Source organism: Gymnodraco acuticeps, unplaced genomic scaffold, assembly GCF_902827175.1.
Source record: "Gymnodraco acuticeps unplaced genomic scaffold, fGymAcu1.1, whole genome shotgun sequence".
Taxonomy (NCBI): domain Eukaryota; kingdom Metazoa; phylum Chordata; class Actinopteri; order Perciformes; family Bathydraconidae; genus Gymnodraco; species Gymnodraco acuticeps.
The window spans coordinates 32,501-49,490 of record NW_022990197.1 but is presented as its reverse complement, the minus strand read 5'-3'; the positions used below and the strand labels follow the sequence as shown (position 1 = coordinate 49,490).

Sequence of the window (16,990 nt, the reverse complement as noted above, 5' to 3'; positions counted from 1 at the left end):
TTGAGACCCACTGAGAACTTAGACTAAGTTAACTATCTAAACACTCAGAGTCCTTTACCTCACCTGAGCTGAGGTTATCCCGAGCTTGAATGACACACAGAGACCAATCAAGGGCTTTGATTTATGATCTGTATGACAGTGGCCATGTCGGCAGGCCACATCATGTGGACAGCCAGTCACCCTGTGTGAGGCAGGCCACTTAACGAGGCGAGATCAGAGCAAGGGAGCGAGGGATCATTGTCCACAAGTTAATCGATCGCAGATGGCGTCGTGGTCACGGACGAATAAAATTTTTTTTTTAAAAAGGGTCGCGAAATATACTTGGGCGGCCGTTAATATACCTGGGCGGCCCGCCCAAGTATAGTCTATGTGTGGGAAACCCTGATGTGTGTGTGTGTATATGTGTGTGTGTGTGTATGTGTGTGTGTCCTGAGCTCCTGTCAGTAACTTGTGCAGCTCCAGTGAAACAGTGTGTGTGTGTGTGTGTGTCGTGCAGCTCCAGTGAAACTGTGTGTGTCGTGCAGCTCCAGTGAAACTGTGTGTGTGTGTGTGTCGTGCAGCTCCAGTGAAACAGTGTGTGTGTGTGTGTGTGTCGTGCAGCTCCAGTGAAACAGTGTGTGTGTGTGTGTGTGTCGTGCAGCTCCAGTGAAACTGTGTGTGTCGTGCAGCTCCAGTGAAACAGTGTGTGTGTGTGTGTGTCGTGCAGCTCCAGTGAAACAGTGTGTGTGTGTGTGTCGTGCAGCTCCAGTGAAACAGTGTGTGTGTGTGTGTCGTGCAGCTCCAGTGAAACAGTGTGTGTGTGTGTGTGTCGTGCAGCTCCAGTGAAACTGTGTGTGTGTGTGTGTCGTGCAGCTCCAGTGAAACAGTGTGTGTGTGTGTGTGTGTCGTGCAGCTCCAGTGAAACTGTGTGTGTCGTGCAGCTCCAGTGAAACTGTGTGTGTGTGTGTGTCGTGCAGCTCCAGTGAAACAGTGTGTGTGTGTGTGTGTCGTGCAGCTCCAGTGAAACAGTGTGTGTGTGTGTGTCGTGCAGCTCCAGTGAAACAGTGTGTGTGTGTGTCGTGCAGCTCCAGTGAAACAGTGTGTGTGTGTGTGTGTTGCAGAACCGCCTGTGGCAGCGCGACCACAGAGACTTCAGGGCGCTGCAGCCGGACGCTGGCTGTTACAACGAGGTGAGAACTGCCTCAGCATTAACCCTGTGATCTCAGCTGCTCTCTGATTGGCTCGTCCACTCTTTTAGCTTTTCTCTGATTTTTTTTGTTTTTTCTCAGGAATTTTTGCTTTTGTTTTTATCTCTGAATTTTGTCATGATTCTGAGATTTTCCAAAAACCTGAATGTCTAACCGGAGCTGTCAGCTGTTCTCGCCCTCGCTCATCTCTGCCCTTTACTCTCCTGGTTATAAACACAAGTCCTCTGACCTTTGAACCCTAACCCTGGGAGCCAGATCGCTCATGAGCTCAGTCCTCCGCACTCAGACATTACTCTACAGACTGTCTGTTACCGCAGACAGAGCCGCAGACAGAGCCGCAGACAGAGCCGCAGACAGCGTGGTGTTACCTAGGAAGCATGCATACACACAAATACAACAGGTACAGTTTCCAAAACACACATCCTGTAGCAGCACATCCTTCGTCTTTCACAGGGTCACAACGATCCAGTGTCTTGAATCCTATTGTTTTTACAGTATCAGTCCAAACATTGGAAATGAGGTTGTGTGTGTTGTAATATCCGTGTGTGTGTGTGTGTGTTTCAGCTGGTTCCTCCTGTGGGGATGGTGAACAACTCGATGAACGCCGTCACCACCAAGTTTGTCCGAACCTCCACCAACAAAGTGAAGTGTCCCGTGTTTGTGATCAGGGTGAGTCGCCTGCTGGAGATCAAAGAGATATATACTATCACAATTCAGTTCTCTCTCATCGTGAGCTCAGCAGCTACGGAGCACACATGGAGGTGGCACACTGAAGTCCTCCTCCAGCAGAGCAGCATATACATAGGACCTACCACAGATACAACAGTGCTAGAGAATGTTTTGAGATGTGCACGTTCATACAACGAGTCTGTCTGCAGCAAAGGGGATGTTCCTCACAGAGCTCAGGGGGTCTGCTGGCCTCTGGAGGAGCCCGTCTGCCGGCCTCTGGAGGAGCCCGTCTGCCGGCCTCTGGAGGAGCCCGTCTGCCGGCCTCTGGAGGAGCCCGTCTGCCGGCCTCTGGAGGAGCCCGTCTGCTGGCCTCTGGAGGAGCCCGTCTGCTGGCCTCTGGAGGAGCCCGTCTGCTGGCCTCTGGAGGAGCCCGTCTGACGGCCTCTGGAGGAGCCCGTCTGACGGCCTCTGGAGGAGCCCGTCTGACGGCCTCTGGAGGAGCCCGTCTGCTGGCCTCTGGAGGAGCCCGTCTGCTGGCCTCTGGAGGAGCCCGTCTGCTGGCCTCTGGAGGAGCCCGTCTGCTGGCCTCTGGAGGAGCCCGTCTGCTGGCCTCTGGAGGAGCCCGTCAGACGGCCTCTGGAGGAGCCCGTCTGCTGGCCTCTGGAGGAGCCCGTCTGACGGCCTCTGGAGGAGCCCGTCTGCCGGCCTCTGGAGGAGCCCGTCTGCCGGCCTCTGGAGGAGCCCGTCTGCCGGCCTCTGGAGGAGCCCGTCTGCCGGCCTCTGGAGGAGCCCGTCTGACGGCCTCTGGAGGAGCCCGTCTGACGGCCTCTGGAGGAGCCCGTCTGACGGCCTCTGGAGGAGCCCGTCTGACGGCCCTCTGGAGGAGCCCGTCAGACGGCCTCTGGAGGAGCCCGTCAGACGGCCTCTGGAGGAGCCCGTCTGCTGGCCTCTGGAGGAGCCCGTCTGACGGCCTCTGGAGGAGCCCGTCTGACGGCCTCTGGAGGAGCCCGTCAGACGGCCTCTGGAGGAGCCCGTCTGCTGGCCTCTGGAGGAGCCCGTCTGACGGCCTCTGGAGGAGCCCGTCAGACGGCCTCTGGAGGAGCCCGTCTGACGGCCTCTGGAGGAGCCCGTCTGCTGGCCTCTGGAGGAGCCCGTCTGCCGGCCTCTGGAGGAGCCCGTCTGACGGCCTCTGGAGGAGCCCGTCTGCCGGCCTCTGGAGGAGCCCGTCTGCCGGCCTCTGGAGGAGCCCGTCTGCCGGCCTCTGGAGGAGCCCGTCAGACGGCCTCTGGAGGAGCCCGTCAGACGGCCTCTGGAGGAGCCCGTCTGCTGGCCTCTGGAGGAGCCCGTCTGACGGCCTCTGGAGGAGCCCGTCAGACGGCCTCTGGAGGAGCCCGTCTGACGGCCTCTGGAGGAGCCCGTCTGACGGCCTCTGGAGGAGCCCGTCAGACGGCCTCTGGAGGAGCCCGTCTGCTGGCCTCTGGAGGAGCCCGTCTGACGGCCTCTGGAGGAGCCCGTCAGACGGCCTCTGGAGGAGCCCGTCTGACGGCCTCTGGAGGAGCCCGTCTGCTGGCCTCTGGAGGAGCCCGTCTGACGGCCTCTGGAGGAGCCCGTCTGCCGGCCTCTGGAGGAGCCCGTCTGCCGGCCTCTGGAGGAGCCCGTCTGCCGGCCTCTGGAGGAGCCCGTCTGCCGGCCTCTGGAGGAGCCCGTCTGCCGGCCTCTGGAGGAGCCCGTCAGACGGCCTCTGGAGGAGCCCGTCAGACGGCCTCTGGAGGAGCCCGTCAGACGGCCTCTGGAGGAGCCCGTCAGACGGCCTCTGGCCCTGCAGGGTCAGCATTATATATACTGACCTGTTGTTGTTGTTGTTTACCTCCTGTTCCCTGCAGTGGACCCCTGAGGGCCGCCGGCTCGTCACCGGAGCCTCCAGCGGGGAGTTCACCCTGTGGAACGGACTCACCTTCAACTTCGAGACCATCCTCCAGGTACACACTCCTACACACACACACTGCTGTACACACTCTGCTGTACACACACTCTGCTGTACACACACTCTGCTGTACACACACACACTGCTGTACACACACTCCTACACACACACTGCTGTACACACACTCTGCTGTACACACACTCTAACGTCTCCTATCTCCTCTCTCCTGTCTCCTCTCTAAGCTCCTCTCTCTAATGTCTCCTGTCTCCTCTCTAACATCTCCTCTCTCCTGTGTCCTCTCTAACGTCTCCTGTGTCCTCTCTAACGTCTCCTGTGTCCTCTCTAACGTCTCTTGTGTCCTCTCTGACGTCTCCTGTCTCCTCTCTCCTGTGTCCTCAGGCCCACGACAGCCCCGTGCGGGCGATGACCTGATCTCATAACGACATGTGTCTCCTCTCTCCTCTCCTCTCTAACGTCTCCTGTCTCCTTTCTCCTGTGTCCTCAGGCCCACGACAGCCCCGTGCAGGCGATGACCTGGTCTCATAACGACATGTGTCTCCTCTCTCCTCTCCTCTCTAACGTCTCCTGTCTCCTCTCTCCTGTGTCCTCAGGCCCACGACAGCCCCGTGCGGGCGATGACCTGATCTCATAACGACATGTGTCTCCTCTCTCCTCTCCTCTCTAACGTCTCCTGTCTCCTCTCTCCTGTGTCCTCAGGCCCACGACAGCCCCGTGCAGGCGATGACCTGGTCTCATAACGACATGTGTCTCCTCTCTCCTCTCCTCTCTAACGTCTCCTGTCTCCTCTCTCCTGTGTCCTCAGGCCCACGACAGCCCCGTGCGGGCGATGACCTGGTCTCATAACGACATGTGTCTCCTCTCTCCTCTCCTCTCTAACGTCTCCTGTCTCCTCTCTCCTGTGTCCTCAGGCCCACGACAGCCCCGTGCGGGCGATGACCTGGTCTCATAACGACATGTGTCTCCTCTCTCCTCTCCTCTCTAACGTCTCCTGTCTCCTCTCTCCTGTGTCCTCAGGCCCACGACAGCCCCGTGCGGGCGATGACCTGGTCTCATAACGACATGTGGATGCTGACGGCGGATCACGGCGGCTACGTGAAGTACTGGCAGTCCAACATGAACAACGTGAAGATGTTCCAGGCTCACAAGGAGGCCATTAGAGAAGCCAGGTTGATACCATATTAATAATACTGATGAAGATGATGATGATGAAGGTGGTGATCCCTCATGGAGACTCTGATCTGATGAGCTGTTTCTCTGTGAATAAAATCATCCCTTACTCCTGAGGAGGGAGGATGCTCTGCAGGATGCTAGGGGTCGGGGTTACAGCAGTCTGAGCTCACTGAGGGTGGATGCTCTGCATGTTATTTTAATGTGTGTGTGTGTGTGTGTGTGTGTGTGTGTGTGTGTGTGTGTGTGTGTGTGTGTGTGTGTGTGTGTGTGTGTGTGTGTGTGTGTGTGTGTGTGTGTGTGTGTGTGTGTGTGTGTGTGTGTGTGTGTGTGTGTGTGTGTGTGTGTGTGTGTGTGTGTGTGTGTGTGTGTGTGTGTGTGTGTGTGTGTGTCAGTTTTTCTCCCACAGATAATAAGTTTGCGACGTGCTCTGACGACGGCACGGTGAGGATCTGGGACTTCATGCGCTGCCACGAGGAGAGGATCCTCCGAGGTTAGTATTAGTATATTGTTGTAGTATTTATATTACTATTGTATTATAATTGATGCAGCCTCGTAGAAAAGTTAAGGTTCATTCATAAATAAAAACATGAAAGAATGATTGAAATAAAGTTACAGATCGAAGAAAGCATTTATACTAGGGATGCACGATATTGGTTTACGATACCGATACCGATAACTTCCTGCTTCTCAAGACCGATACCGATAACCGATAATAATATAATATATATATTAAATGTACGTGTAGTTTTTGCACACCTGGTGGTAAAACAAAGACTAGTAGTGAGCAAATGACGTGAGCATTACTACTATGAACAAAACTAAGCCAAGAACAGTTTTGACTCTCGTCAAGCGCCATCATTTCTATGATGAGGTTAGAGATCGTTTTAGCCCTGGGGTCGTCTCTGGCAAACGTCTTGCCTTTTCCAAAAGCCTCGTGGATAGCTAAAAGCCCCGGTGCCTTTGCAGCTGGCTTTGGATTCGCCACTAGTTTAGCAGCGCAGGCGTCTTCGTACGCTTTTAACACACCATCGTAGCGATGGCGATGTTTCAGGTGACTGATCAGGTTGGAAGTATTATAGCTCGTTGCCTTTTCCCTCCTCGTGGAACTTCTGCATTTGTTAATACAAATAGCAAGCGAACTATCTAACTCTGAAGCTTTGAAATAGTCCCATACCACCGGCGACATGTTTGTTTACTGTCCTGGCTTCACGGCCGCACACCATTTACGTCACAGCCAGGCATGAGTTAGGGAGCGCTGGATTTGTGAAGAACTCCCCTCTTCCTAAACCACTAATACCACAGTACTGGCAAAACGGGAGGAGCCGAGTGAAAAACAAGCGCCCCTCATCCCAATCCACCCACACCGCAGTATTTGTTCTTTTTTATCGGGTTTATCGGGATGACGTCATAATTCCTAATATCGGACCGATAATTATCGTGCACCACTAATTTATACTAATCTAAATTAATCTGTTGAAGGGCCCATGTCATGCTTCTCTGGTTCTGTAGCTTCTGACCCGTCCCCTTGTGTTCTGTAGCTTCTGACCCGTCCCCTGGTGTTCTGTAGCTTCTGACCCGTCCCCTGGTGTTCTGTAGCTTCTGACCCGTCCCCTGGTGTTCTGTAGCTTCTGACCCGTCCCCTGGTGTTCTGTAGCTTCTGACCCGTCCCCTGGTGTTCTGTAGCTTCTGACCCGTCCCCTGGTGTTTTGTAGCTTCTGACCCGTCCCCTGGTGTTCTGTAGCTTCTGACCCGTCCCCTTGTGTTCTGTAGCTTCTGACCCGTCCCCTTGTGTTCTGTAGCTTCTGACCCGTCCCCTTGTGTTCTGTAGCTTCTGACCCGTCCCCTTGTGTTCTGTAGCTTCTGACCCGTCCCCTTGTGTTCTGTAGCTTCTGACCCGTCCCCTTGTGTTCTGTAGCTTCTGACCCGTCCCCTTGTGTTCTGTAGCTTCTGACCCATCCCCTTGTGTTCTGTAGCTTCTGACCTGTCCCCTTGTGTTCTGTAGCTTCTGACCTTTCCCCTTGTGTTCTGTAGCTTCTGACCCGTCCCCTTGTGTTCTGTAGCTTCTGACCTTTCCCCTTGTGTTCTGTAGCTTCTGACCCGTCCCCTTGTGTTCTGTAGCTTCTGACCTTTCCCCTTGTGTTCTGTAGCTTCTGACCCGTCCCCTGGTGTTCTGTAGCTTCTGACCCGTCCCCTGGTGTTCTGTAGCTTCTGACCCGTCCCCTGGTGTTCTGTAGCTTCTGACCCGTCCCCTGGTGTTCTGTAGCTTCTGACCCGTCCCCTGGTGTTCTGTAGCTTCTGACCCGTCCCCTGGTGTTCTGTAGCTTCTGACCCGTCCCCTTGTGTTCTGTAGCTTCTGACCCGTCCCCTGGTGTTCTGTAGCTTCTGACCCGTCCCCTTGTGTTCTGTAGCTTCTGACCCGTCCCCTGGTGTTCTGTAGCTTCTGACCCGTCCCCTTGTGTTCTGTAGCTTCTGACCCGTCCCCTTGTGTTCTGTAGCTTCTGACCCGTCCCCTTGTGTTCTGTAGCTTCTGACCCGTCCCCTTGTGTTCTGTAGCTTCTGACCCGTCCCCTTGTGTTCTGTAGCTTCTGACCCGTCCCCTTGTGTTCTGTAGCTTCTGACCCGTCCCCTTGTGTTCTGTAACTTCTGACCCGTCCCCTTGTGTTCTGTAGCTTCTGACCCGTCCCCTTGTGTTCTGTAGCTTCTGACCCGTCCCCTTGTGTTCTGTAGCTTCTGACCCGTCCCCTGGTGTTCTGTAGCTTCTGACCCGTCCCCTTGTGTTCTGTAGCTTCTGACCCGTCCCCTGGTGTTCTGTAGCTTCTGACCCGTCCCCTGGTGTTCTGTAGCTTCTGACCCGTCCCCTTGTGTTCTGTAGCTTCTGACCCGTCCCCTTGTGTTCTGTAGCTTCTGACCCGTCCCCTTGTGTTCTGTAGCTTCTGACCCGTCCCCTTGTGTTCTGTAGCTTCTGACCCGTCCCCTTGTGTTCTGTAGCTTCTGACCCGTCCCCTTGTGTTCTGTAGCTTCTGACCCGTCCCCTTGTGTTCTGTAGCTTCTGACCCGTCCCCTTGTGTTCTGTAGCTTCTGACCCGTCCCCTTGTGTTCTGTAGCTTCTGACCCGTCCCCTTGTGTTCTGTAGCTTCTGCATGTGAACGCTCTGCAGAGTCCAAACCCTCAAAGTGCTCCCTGTAGGGAGCAACACTCTGACTCAGAGAAAACCTGTCTGCCCCAGAACGCCTCGCTGGAGATCTCTCTTTCTCCATTGTTTGCTTCTTAGTGACGTAACGCTGCGGACCCCAGCAATGACAAACAGATGAGAATGCTGCGTGGGGTCTGGGGGCCGTGTTGGGGGACGTTAGGGGGCTCGAGGAGCAGACACTGTGAGCTGGATTACTGGTGTGGTTTCCTGGTTGCTGCGTGGGGTCAGCGAGACACACACACACACACACACACACACACACACACACACACACCCGCAGCCTGGCACCACTAACCCAGCTCACACTGTCCGCTCCTCGAGCCTCACAGGGCGGAGCAGCGAGCCCCCCAACGTCCCCCCAGCACGGCCCCCAGACCCCACGCAGCATTCTCATCTGTTTGTCATTGTTGGGGTCATTTCCTGGTTGCTAACTAACGCCATGGTAACACATGATCACTGATGTTCCGCTTTAACGGGGGTGGACTCATCAGAACAGAGTGGGCGAGCTGACCAATCAGATTATAAAAATACTAAAGTCAATAAATAAATGAAAAAAGTAGATATTTTATGTGTGTGTGTGTGTGTGTGTGTGTGTGTGTGTGTGTGTGTGTGTGTGTGTGTGTGTGTGTGTGTGTGTGTGTGTGTGTGTGTGTGTGTGTGTGTGTGTGTGTGTGTGTGTGTGTGTGTGTGTGTGTGTGTGTGTGTGTGTGTGTGTGTGTGTGTGTGTGTGTGTGTGTGTGTGTGTGTGTGTGTGTGTGTGTGTGTGTGTGTGTGTGTGTGTGTGTGTGTGTGTGTGTGTGTGTGTGTGTGTGTGTGTGTGTGTGTGTGTGTGTGTGTGTGTGTGTGTGTGTGTGTGTGTGTGTGTAGGTCACGGTGCAGATGTGAAGTGCGTGGACTGGCACCCCTCCAAAGGCCTGGTGGTCTCCGGCAGCAAAGACAGCCAGCAGCCGATCAAGTTCTGGGACCCGAAGACCGGGCAGAGCCTGGCCACGCTGTGAGTGTTGTTGTTATTACATTAGACAGAGCATACTCTGTGAGGCTCTGTTATTATAATGATTACTCCTCAGTGTAGGGTTGCATATCGTTTACTTTTCTACGATACCGATACTCAACCGATACCGCTGAACGATACCGATACTCAACCGATACATATCGTGATACTTTCATGTTGCAGAGGGGAACAATGGAATCATCCTGCACTTGCTCCCGTGAAGCACTTTATGATGTAGCTAACATGTCAAATGAATACTAAATTAAATTGTGGGACCTTTTAGAACAAACTATGAAAAACACCTCATCTATGAAGAAAACAGATTCTGCAGTATCATTTATATCAACCATCAGGCGGGAGGAGCACAGCTTCCAGAGCTGGGAGCAAGTCATGAGCAAGTCCCAAGTCACTGTGGTGAGAGTCAAGCAAGCCAGTGGATCTATGGTGGGGGTCAGCACAGAGGTCAAGACTTCAATGCTGAAGGGCCAGTGGATCTATGGTGGGGGTCAGCACAGAGGTCAAGACTTCAATGCTGAAGGGCCAGTGGATCTATGGTGGGGGTCAGCACAGAGGTCAAGACTTCAATGTTGAAGGGCCAGTGGATCTATGGTGGGGGTCAGCACAGAGGTCAAGACTTCAATGCTGAAGGGCCAGTGGATCTATGGTGGGGGTCAGCACAGAGGTCAAGACTTCAATGTTGAAGGGCCAGTGGATCTATGGTGGGGGTCAGCACAGAGGTCAAGACTTCAATGCTGAAGGGCCAGTGGATCTATGGTGGGGGTCAGCACAGAGGTCAAGACTTCAATGTTGAAGGGCCAGTGGATCTATGGTGGGGGTCAGCACAGAGGTCAAGACTTCAATGCTGAAGGGCCAGTGGATCTATGGTGGGGGTCAGCACAGAGGTCAAGACTTCAATGCTGAAGGGCCAGTGGATCTATGGTGGGGGTCAGCACAAAGGTCAATGCTGAAGGGCCAGTGGATCTATGGTGGGGGTCAGCACAGAGGTCAAGACTTCAATGCTGAAGGGCCAGTGGATCTATGGTGGGGGTCAGCACAAAGGTCAATGCTGAAGGGCCAGTGGATCTATGGTGGGGGTCAGCACAGAGGTCAAGACTTCAATGCTGAAGGGCCAGTGGATCTATGGTGGGGGTCAGCACAAAGGTCAAGACTTCAATGCTGAAGGGCCAATGGATCTATGGTGGGGGTCAGCACAGAGGTCAAGACTTCAATGCTGAAGGGCCAGTGGATCTATGGTGGGGGTCAGCACAGAGGTCAAGACTTCAATGCTGAAGGGCCAGTGGATCTATGGTGGGGGTCAGCACAGAGGTCAAGACTTCAATGCTGAAGGGCCAGTGGATCTATGGTGGGGGTCAGCACAGAGGTCAAGACTTCAATGCTGAAGGGCCAGTGGATCTATGGTGGGGGTCAGCACAGAGGTCAAGACTTCAATGCTGAAGGGCCAGTGGATCTATGGTGGGGGTCAGCACAAAGGTCAATGCTAAAGGGCCAGTGGATCTATGGTGGGGGTCAGCACAAAGGTCAATGCTGAAGGGCCAGTGGATCTATGGTGGGGGTCAGCACAGAGGTCAAGACTTCAATGCTGAAGGGCCAGTGGATCTATGGTGGGGGTCAGCACAAAGGTCAAGACTTCAATGCTGAAGGGCCAGTGGATCTATGCTGGGGGTCAGCACAGAGGTCAAGACTTCAATGCTGAAGGGCCAATGGATCTATGCTGGGGGTCAGCACAGAGGTCAAGACTTCAATGCTGAAAGGCCAGTGGATCTATGGTGGGGGTCAGCACAAAGGTCAAGGCTTCAATGCTGAAGGGCCAGTGGATCTATGGTGGGGGTCAGCACAAAGGTCAAGACTTCAATGCTGAAGGGCCAGTGGATCTATGGTGGGGGTCAGCACAGAGGTCAAGACTTCAATGCTGAAGGGCCAGTGGATCTATGGTGGGGGTCAGCACAGAGGTCAAGACTTCAATGCTGAAGGGCCAGTGGATCTATGGTGGGGGTCAGCACAGAGGTCAAGACTTCAATGCTGAAGGGCCAGTGGATCTATGGTGGGGGTCAGCACAAAGGTCAATGCTGAAGGGCTAGTGGATCTATGGTGGGGGTCAGCACAGAGGTCAAGACTTCAATGCTGAAGGGCCAGTGGATCTATGGTGGGGGTCAGCACAAAGGTCAAGACTTCAATGCTGAAGGGCCAGTGGATCTATGCTGGGGGTCAGCACAGAGGTCAATGCTGAAGGGCCATTGGATCTATGGTGGGGGGTCAGCACAAAGGTCAATGCTGAAGGGCCAGTGGATCTATGGTGGGGGTCAGCACAGAGGTCAATGCTGAAGGGCCAATGGATCTATGGTGGGGGTCAGCACAGAGGTCAATGCTGAAGGGCCAGTGGATCTATGCTGGGGGTCAGCACAGAGGTCAATGCTGAAGGGCCAGTGGATCTATGGTGGGGGTCAGCACAGAGGTCAATGCTGAAGGGCCAGTGGATCTATGGTGGGGGGTCAGCACAAAGGTCAATGCTGAAGGGCCAGTGGATCTATGGTGGGGGTCAGCACAGAGGTCAATGCTGAAGGGCCAGTGGATCTATGGTGGGGGTCAGCACAAAGGTCAATGCTGAAGGGCCAGTGGATCTATGGTGGGGGTCAGCACAGAGGTCAATGCTGAAGGGCCAGTGGATCTATGGTGGGGGTCAGCACAGAGGTCAATGCTGAAGGGCCAGTGGATCTATGGTGGGGGTCAGAACAGAGGTCAATGCTGAAGGGCCAGTGGATCTATGGTGGGGGTCAGCACAGAGGTCAATGCTGAAGGGCCAGTGGATCTATGGTGGGGGTCAGCACAGAGGTCAATGCTGAAGGGCCAGTGGATCTATGGTGGGGGTCAGCACAGAGGTCAATGCTGAAGGGCCAGTGGATCTATGGTGGGGGTCAGAACAGAGGTCAATGCTGAAGGGCCAGTGGATCTATGGTGGGGGTCAGCACAGAGGTCAATGCTGAAGGGCCAGTGGATCTATGGTGGGGGTCAGCACAGAGGTCAATGCTGAAGGGCCAGTGGATCTATGGTGGGGGTCAGCACAGAGGTCAATGCTGAAGGGCCAGTGGATCTATGGTGGGGGTCAGATGACCAAGAAACTAGTGATCTGTGAAGAACAGCACTCCTGGTGTTTCGTAAACCAGCCATTGAGGGTGGACAGGTTTCCTCCCACTTAGGTTTCAAATCATTGCGTTAATTACTTATTGTAAAGCATTTGAACATTCTTTTGTGTCACATGTTCGTTATAAAGTTGATGTATAACTGCATAGTATCTTAATTATTTAAAATATAAGGTGACTAAAAATGGCAACCGTACTTTCAGTTTTGGCAACCCAAAGCTAATGCCTGGGTGAAGCGGTTCCTGCCGTTGCTACGTAGTTCAAACGGTAACAACGGACTATTTTTCTTAGCGGATGCACGTCATTTTAAATCAATATTAGTTTACTCTTTTCTTAATTTATAAAAGCATTTCAATTAATATTGGGAGTCATGTCGTTACTTTGTTGAGAATGTGGCCGTGTGATAATCATTACAGATCAAGGTCCCTCCGCTTTGCTTCGGCTCCTGATCCGCCTGTCGGGTGCTCTTCCCCAGATTGACCGCCTCGCTGCACATGATCCCTGACTACGTTCTGAAAGGGCTCTGAAGTGATAACAGGAGGACGACTCAAATATGTGCCATCAACATGTGAAGCCTCCTGCCCCTGGCTCGCCTTCAGCCCTGGCTCGCCTTCAGCCCTGGCTCGCCTTCAGCCCTGGCTCGCCTTCAGCCCTGGCTCGCCTTCAGCCCTGGCTCGCCTTCAGCCCTGGCTCGCCTTCAGCCCTGGCTCGCCTTCAGCCCTGGCTTGCCTTCAGCCTTCAGCCCTGGCTCGCCTTCAGCCCTGGCTCGCCTTCAGCCCTGGCTCGCCTGCCTGGCTCGCCTTCAGCCCTGGCTCGCCTTCAGCCCTGGCTCGCCTTCAGCCCTGGCTCGCCTTCAGCCCTGGCTCGCCTTCAGCCCTGGCTCGCCTTCAGCCCTGGCTCGCCTTCAGCCCTGGCTCGCCTTCAGCCCTGGCTCGCCTCCTGCCCTGGCTCGCCTTCAGCCCTGGCTCGCCTTCAGCCCTGGCTCGCCTTCAGCCCTGGCTCGCCTTCAGCCCTGGCTCGCCTTCAGCCCTGGCTCGCCTCCTGCCCTGGCTCGCCTTCAGCCCTGGCTCGCCTTCAGCCCTGGCTCGCCTCCTGCCCTGGCTCGCCTCCTGCCCTGGCTCGCCTCCTGCCCTGGCTCGCCTTCAGCCCTGGCTCGCCTCCTGCCCTGGCTCGCCTTCAGCCCTGGCTCGCCTTCAGCCTTCAGCCCTGGCTCGCCTCCTGCCCTGGCTCGCCTTCAGCCCTGGCTCGCCTTCAGCCCTGGCTCGCCTTCAGCCCTGGCTCGCCTTCAGCCTTCAGCCCTGGCTCGCCTCCTGCCCTGGCTCGCCTTCAGCCCTGGCTCGCCTTCAGCCCTGGCTCGCCTTCAGCCCTGGCTCGCCTTCAGCCTTCAGCCCTGGCTCGCCTTCAGCCTTCAGCCCTGGCTCGCCTCCTGCCCTGGCTCGCCTTCAGCCCTGGCTCGCCTTCAGCCTTCAGCCCTGGCTTGCCTTCAGCCTTCAGCCCTGGCTCGCCTCCTGCCCTGGCTCGCCTTCAGCCCTGGCTCGCCTTCAGCCCTGGCTCGCCTTCAGCCTTCAGCCCTGGCTCGCCTTCAGCCTTCAGCCCTGGCTCGCCTTCAGCCTTCAGCCCTGGCTCGCCTTCAGCCTTCAGCCCTGGCTCGCCTCCTGCCCTGGCTCGCCTTCAGCCCTGGCTCGCCTTCAGCCCTGGCTCGCCTTCAGCCCTGGCTCGCCTTCAGCCTTCAGCCCTGGCTCGCCTTCAGCCTTCAGCCCTGGCTCGCCTCCTGCCCTGGCTCGCCTTCAGCCCTGGCTCGCCTTTCATTTTGGAAAACCCACATAAGTTACTGTCCATGGTCATTTGAAAACAAATGCTGTTGTCGGACAGACAGACACACACACACACACACCGAACACGCACACGCAGAGCACAAACACACACACATCATGCGCCTTAGTGACCGGACATCTCCTTCATAAAACGAGTAATAGGGGGAATAATCGGGCAGTTCGATGTGTGTAGAGGTGTGTGTGTGTGTGTAGAGATGTGTGTGTAGAGATGTGTGTGTGTAGAGGTGTGTGTGGTTAAACGTAGCAGCCTGCGGTCGCTCTTTAGCCGTTCTAATGAAAGTAAACACAGGGAAGGCGTGCGTACCTCTTTGCGCGCTGGTGCTGCTCTTCTCACACGTCCCGCTGCCTCCTGGTGCTGCAGAGATTTCATGAAGTGAACGAGAGTCCGAGTTCAAAATATATCCAAAATAATGTATGCACTGCCATGTCCCAACATAAACATTACAGTCTGCAATGATACGGCTGTCTCCTGCGCTCCACTTCCTACTTGGCACTCCAAGTCTGGTGGGACTTAGACCACTCCAAGTGGGAACGAGAAACAGCATCTTATTTCTTTCATTGCCCTTTAGGGGCTCCGTACGATACAAAGGCAAACATTAAAAAGTCCTTTCGAGTCATCTGTCTCAATTCAAAGTCAAGTCTTTTATCAATGTTAGTCAAGCAAGTCTCAAAATATGCGTGTCAAGTCATGTGACTCGAGTCCCCACCTCTGACATTTCACAGCGTAGCATATCACCTGCTGAACTGAACTCTCTCACTCGGCACGCTGCTTCCCTACACAAAGGTACTATTGCCATACGAGACAGCATTGGTTGGAGGTTGGATGTGTTGCCACCTGTTCCATAAATACACTTCTGGCAGTGGTTACAGACCCCACCATCAGACTGGCAGTGGTTACAGACCCCACCATCAGACTGGCAGTGGTTACAGACCCCACCATCAGACTGGAAGTGGTTACAGACCCCACCATCAGACTGGCAGTGGTTACAGACCCCACCATTCAGACTGGCAGTGGTTACAGACCCACCATCAGACTGGCAGTGGTTACAGACCCCACCATTCAGACTGGCAGTGGTTACAGACCCACCATCAGACTGGCAGTGGTTACAGACCCCACCATTCAGACTGGCAGTGGTTACAGACCCCACCATTCAGACTGGCAGTGGTTACAGACCCCACCATTCAGACTGGCAGTGGTTACAGACCCCACCATTCAGACTGGCAGTGGTTACAGACCCACCATCAGACTGGCAGTGGTTACAGACCCCACCATCAGACTGGCAGTGGTTACAGACCCCACCATTCAGACTGGCAGTGGTAACAGACCCCATCATTCAGACTGGCAGTGGTTACAGACCCCACCATTCAGACTGGCAGTGGTAACAGACCCCATCATTCAGACTGGCAGTGGTTACAGACCCCACCATCAGACTGGCAGTGGTTAGAGACCCCACCCTTCAGACTGGCATTCGTTACAGACCCCACCATCAGACTGGCAGTGGTTAGAGACCCCACCATTCAGACTGGCAGTGGTTACAGACCCCACCATCAGACTGGCAGTGGTTAGAGACCCCACCCTTCAGACTGGCAGTCGTTACAGACCCCACCCTTCAGACTGGCAGTGGTTACAGACCCCACCATCAGACTGGCAGTGGTTAGAGACCCCACCATTCAGACTGGCAGTGGTTACAGACCCCACCCTTCAGACTGGCAGTGGTTACAGACCCCACCCTTCAGACTGGCAGTGGTTACAGACCCCACCATCAGACTGGCAGTGGTTACAGACCCCACCATCAGACTGGCAGTGGTTACAGACCCCACCCTTCAGACTGGCAGTGGTTACAGACCCCACCCTTCAGACTGGCAGTGGTTAGAGACCCCACCATCAGACTGGCAGTGGTTACAGACCCCACCATTCATATGCAGCCACACTTTAGATGTTCTAAAGTGACTCGTTTGCGGAGTTTCACGGTGAAATTGACATCGTAATTTTGACGGTTTGGGCGCGAGTTTAAGGATATTACGCCTCACTTTTATAAAAAAATTATCGAAAACCGGATCTGATTTCGGTACGGTATACCGTATACAGTAACCGGGTACCGGTATGCACCCCTACCTCAGTGTAGTGTTGATATAATGCCTGCTGACCTCCTTCTGCTCACAGCCACGCCCACAAGAACACGGTGATGGAGGTGAAGTGGAACCTGAACGGGAACTGGCTGCTGACGGCCTCCAGAGACCACCTGTGCAAACTGTTCGACATCCGCAACCTGAAGGAGGAGCTGCAGGTGTTCAGGGGCCACAAGAAGGAGGCCACAGGTAACTCTCTATACTCTATATATACAACCTGAGGGAGGGGCTGCAGGTGTTCAGGGGCCACAAGAAGGAGGCCACAGGTAACTCTCTATACTCTATATATACAACCTGAGGGAGGAGCTGCAGGTGTTCAGGGGCCACAGGTAACTCTCTATACTCTATATATACAACCTGAGGGAGGGGCTGCAGGTGTTCAGGGGCCACAAGAAGCAGGCCACAGGTAACTCTATACTCTATATATACAACCTGAGGGAGGGGCTGCAGGTGTTCAGGGGCCACAAGAAGGAGGCCACAGGTAACTCTATACTCTATATATACAACCTGAGGGAGGGGCTGCAGGTGTTCAGGGGCCACAAGAAGGAGGCCACAGGTAACTCTCTATACTCTATATATACAACCTGAGGGAGGGGCTGCAGGTGTTCAGGGGCCACAAGAAGGAGGCCACAGGTAACTCTCTATACTCTATATATACAACCTGAGGGAGGGGCTGCAGGTGTTCAGGGGCCACAAGAAGGAGGCCACAGGT

At 54.7% G+C, this 16,990-nt stretch overlaps 1 protein-coding gene across 1 annotated transcript in view; it reads left to right on the top strand.

The window, feature by feature from the left end:
• The window catches only part of wdr33 (WD repeat domain 33), a 42,480-nt gene that overhangs the window by 6,158 nt on the left and 19,332 nt on the right, over positions 1 to 16,990 (top strand). The window contains 7 exon segments of the mRNA XM_034217956.1: positions 1,101 to 1,169; positions 1,752 to 1,856; positions 3,740 to 3,835; positions 4,816 to 4,967; positions 5,364 to 5,461; positions 9,032 to 9,158; positions 16,313 to 16,467. Of these exon segments, the coding sequence (XP_034073847.1) occupies positions 1,101 to 1,169; positions 1,752 to 1,856; positions 3,740 to 3,835; positions 4,816 to 4,967; positions 5,364 to 5,461; positions 9,032 to 9,158; positions 16,313 to 16,467 (802 nt within the window).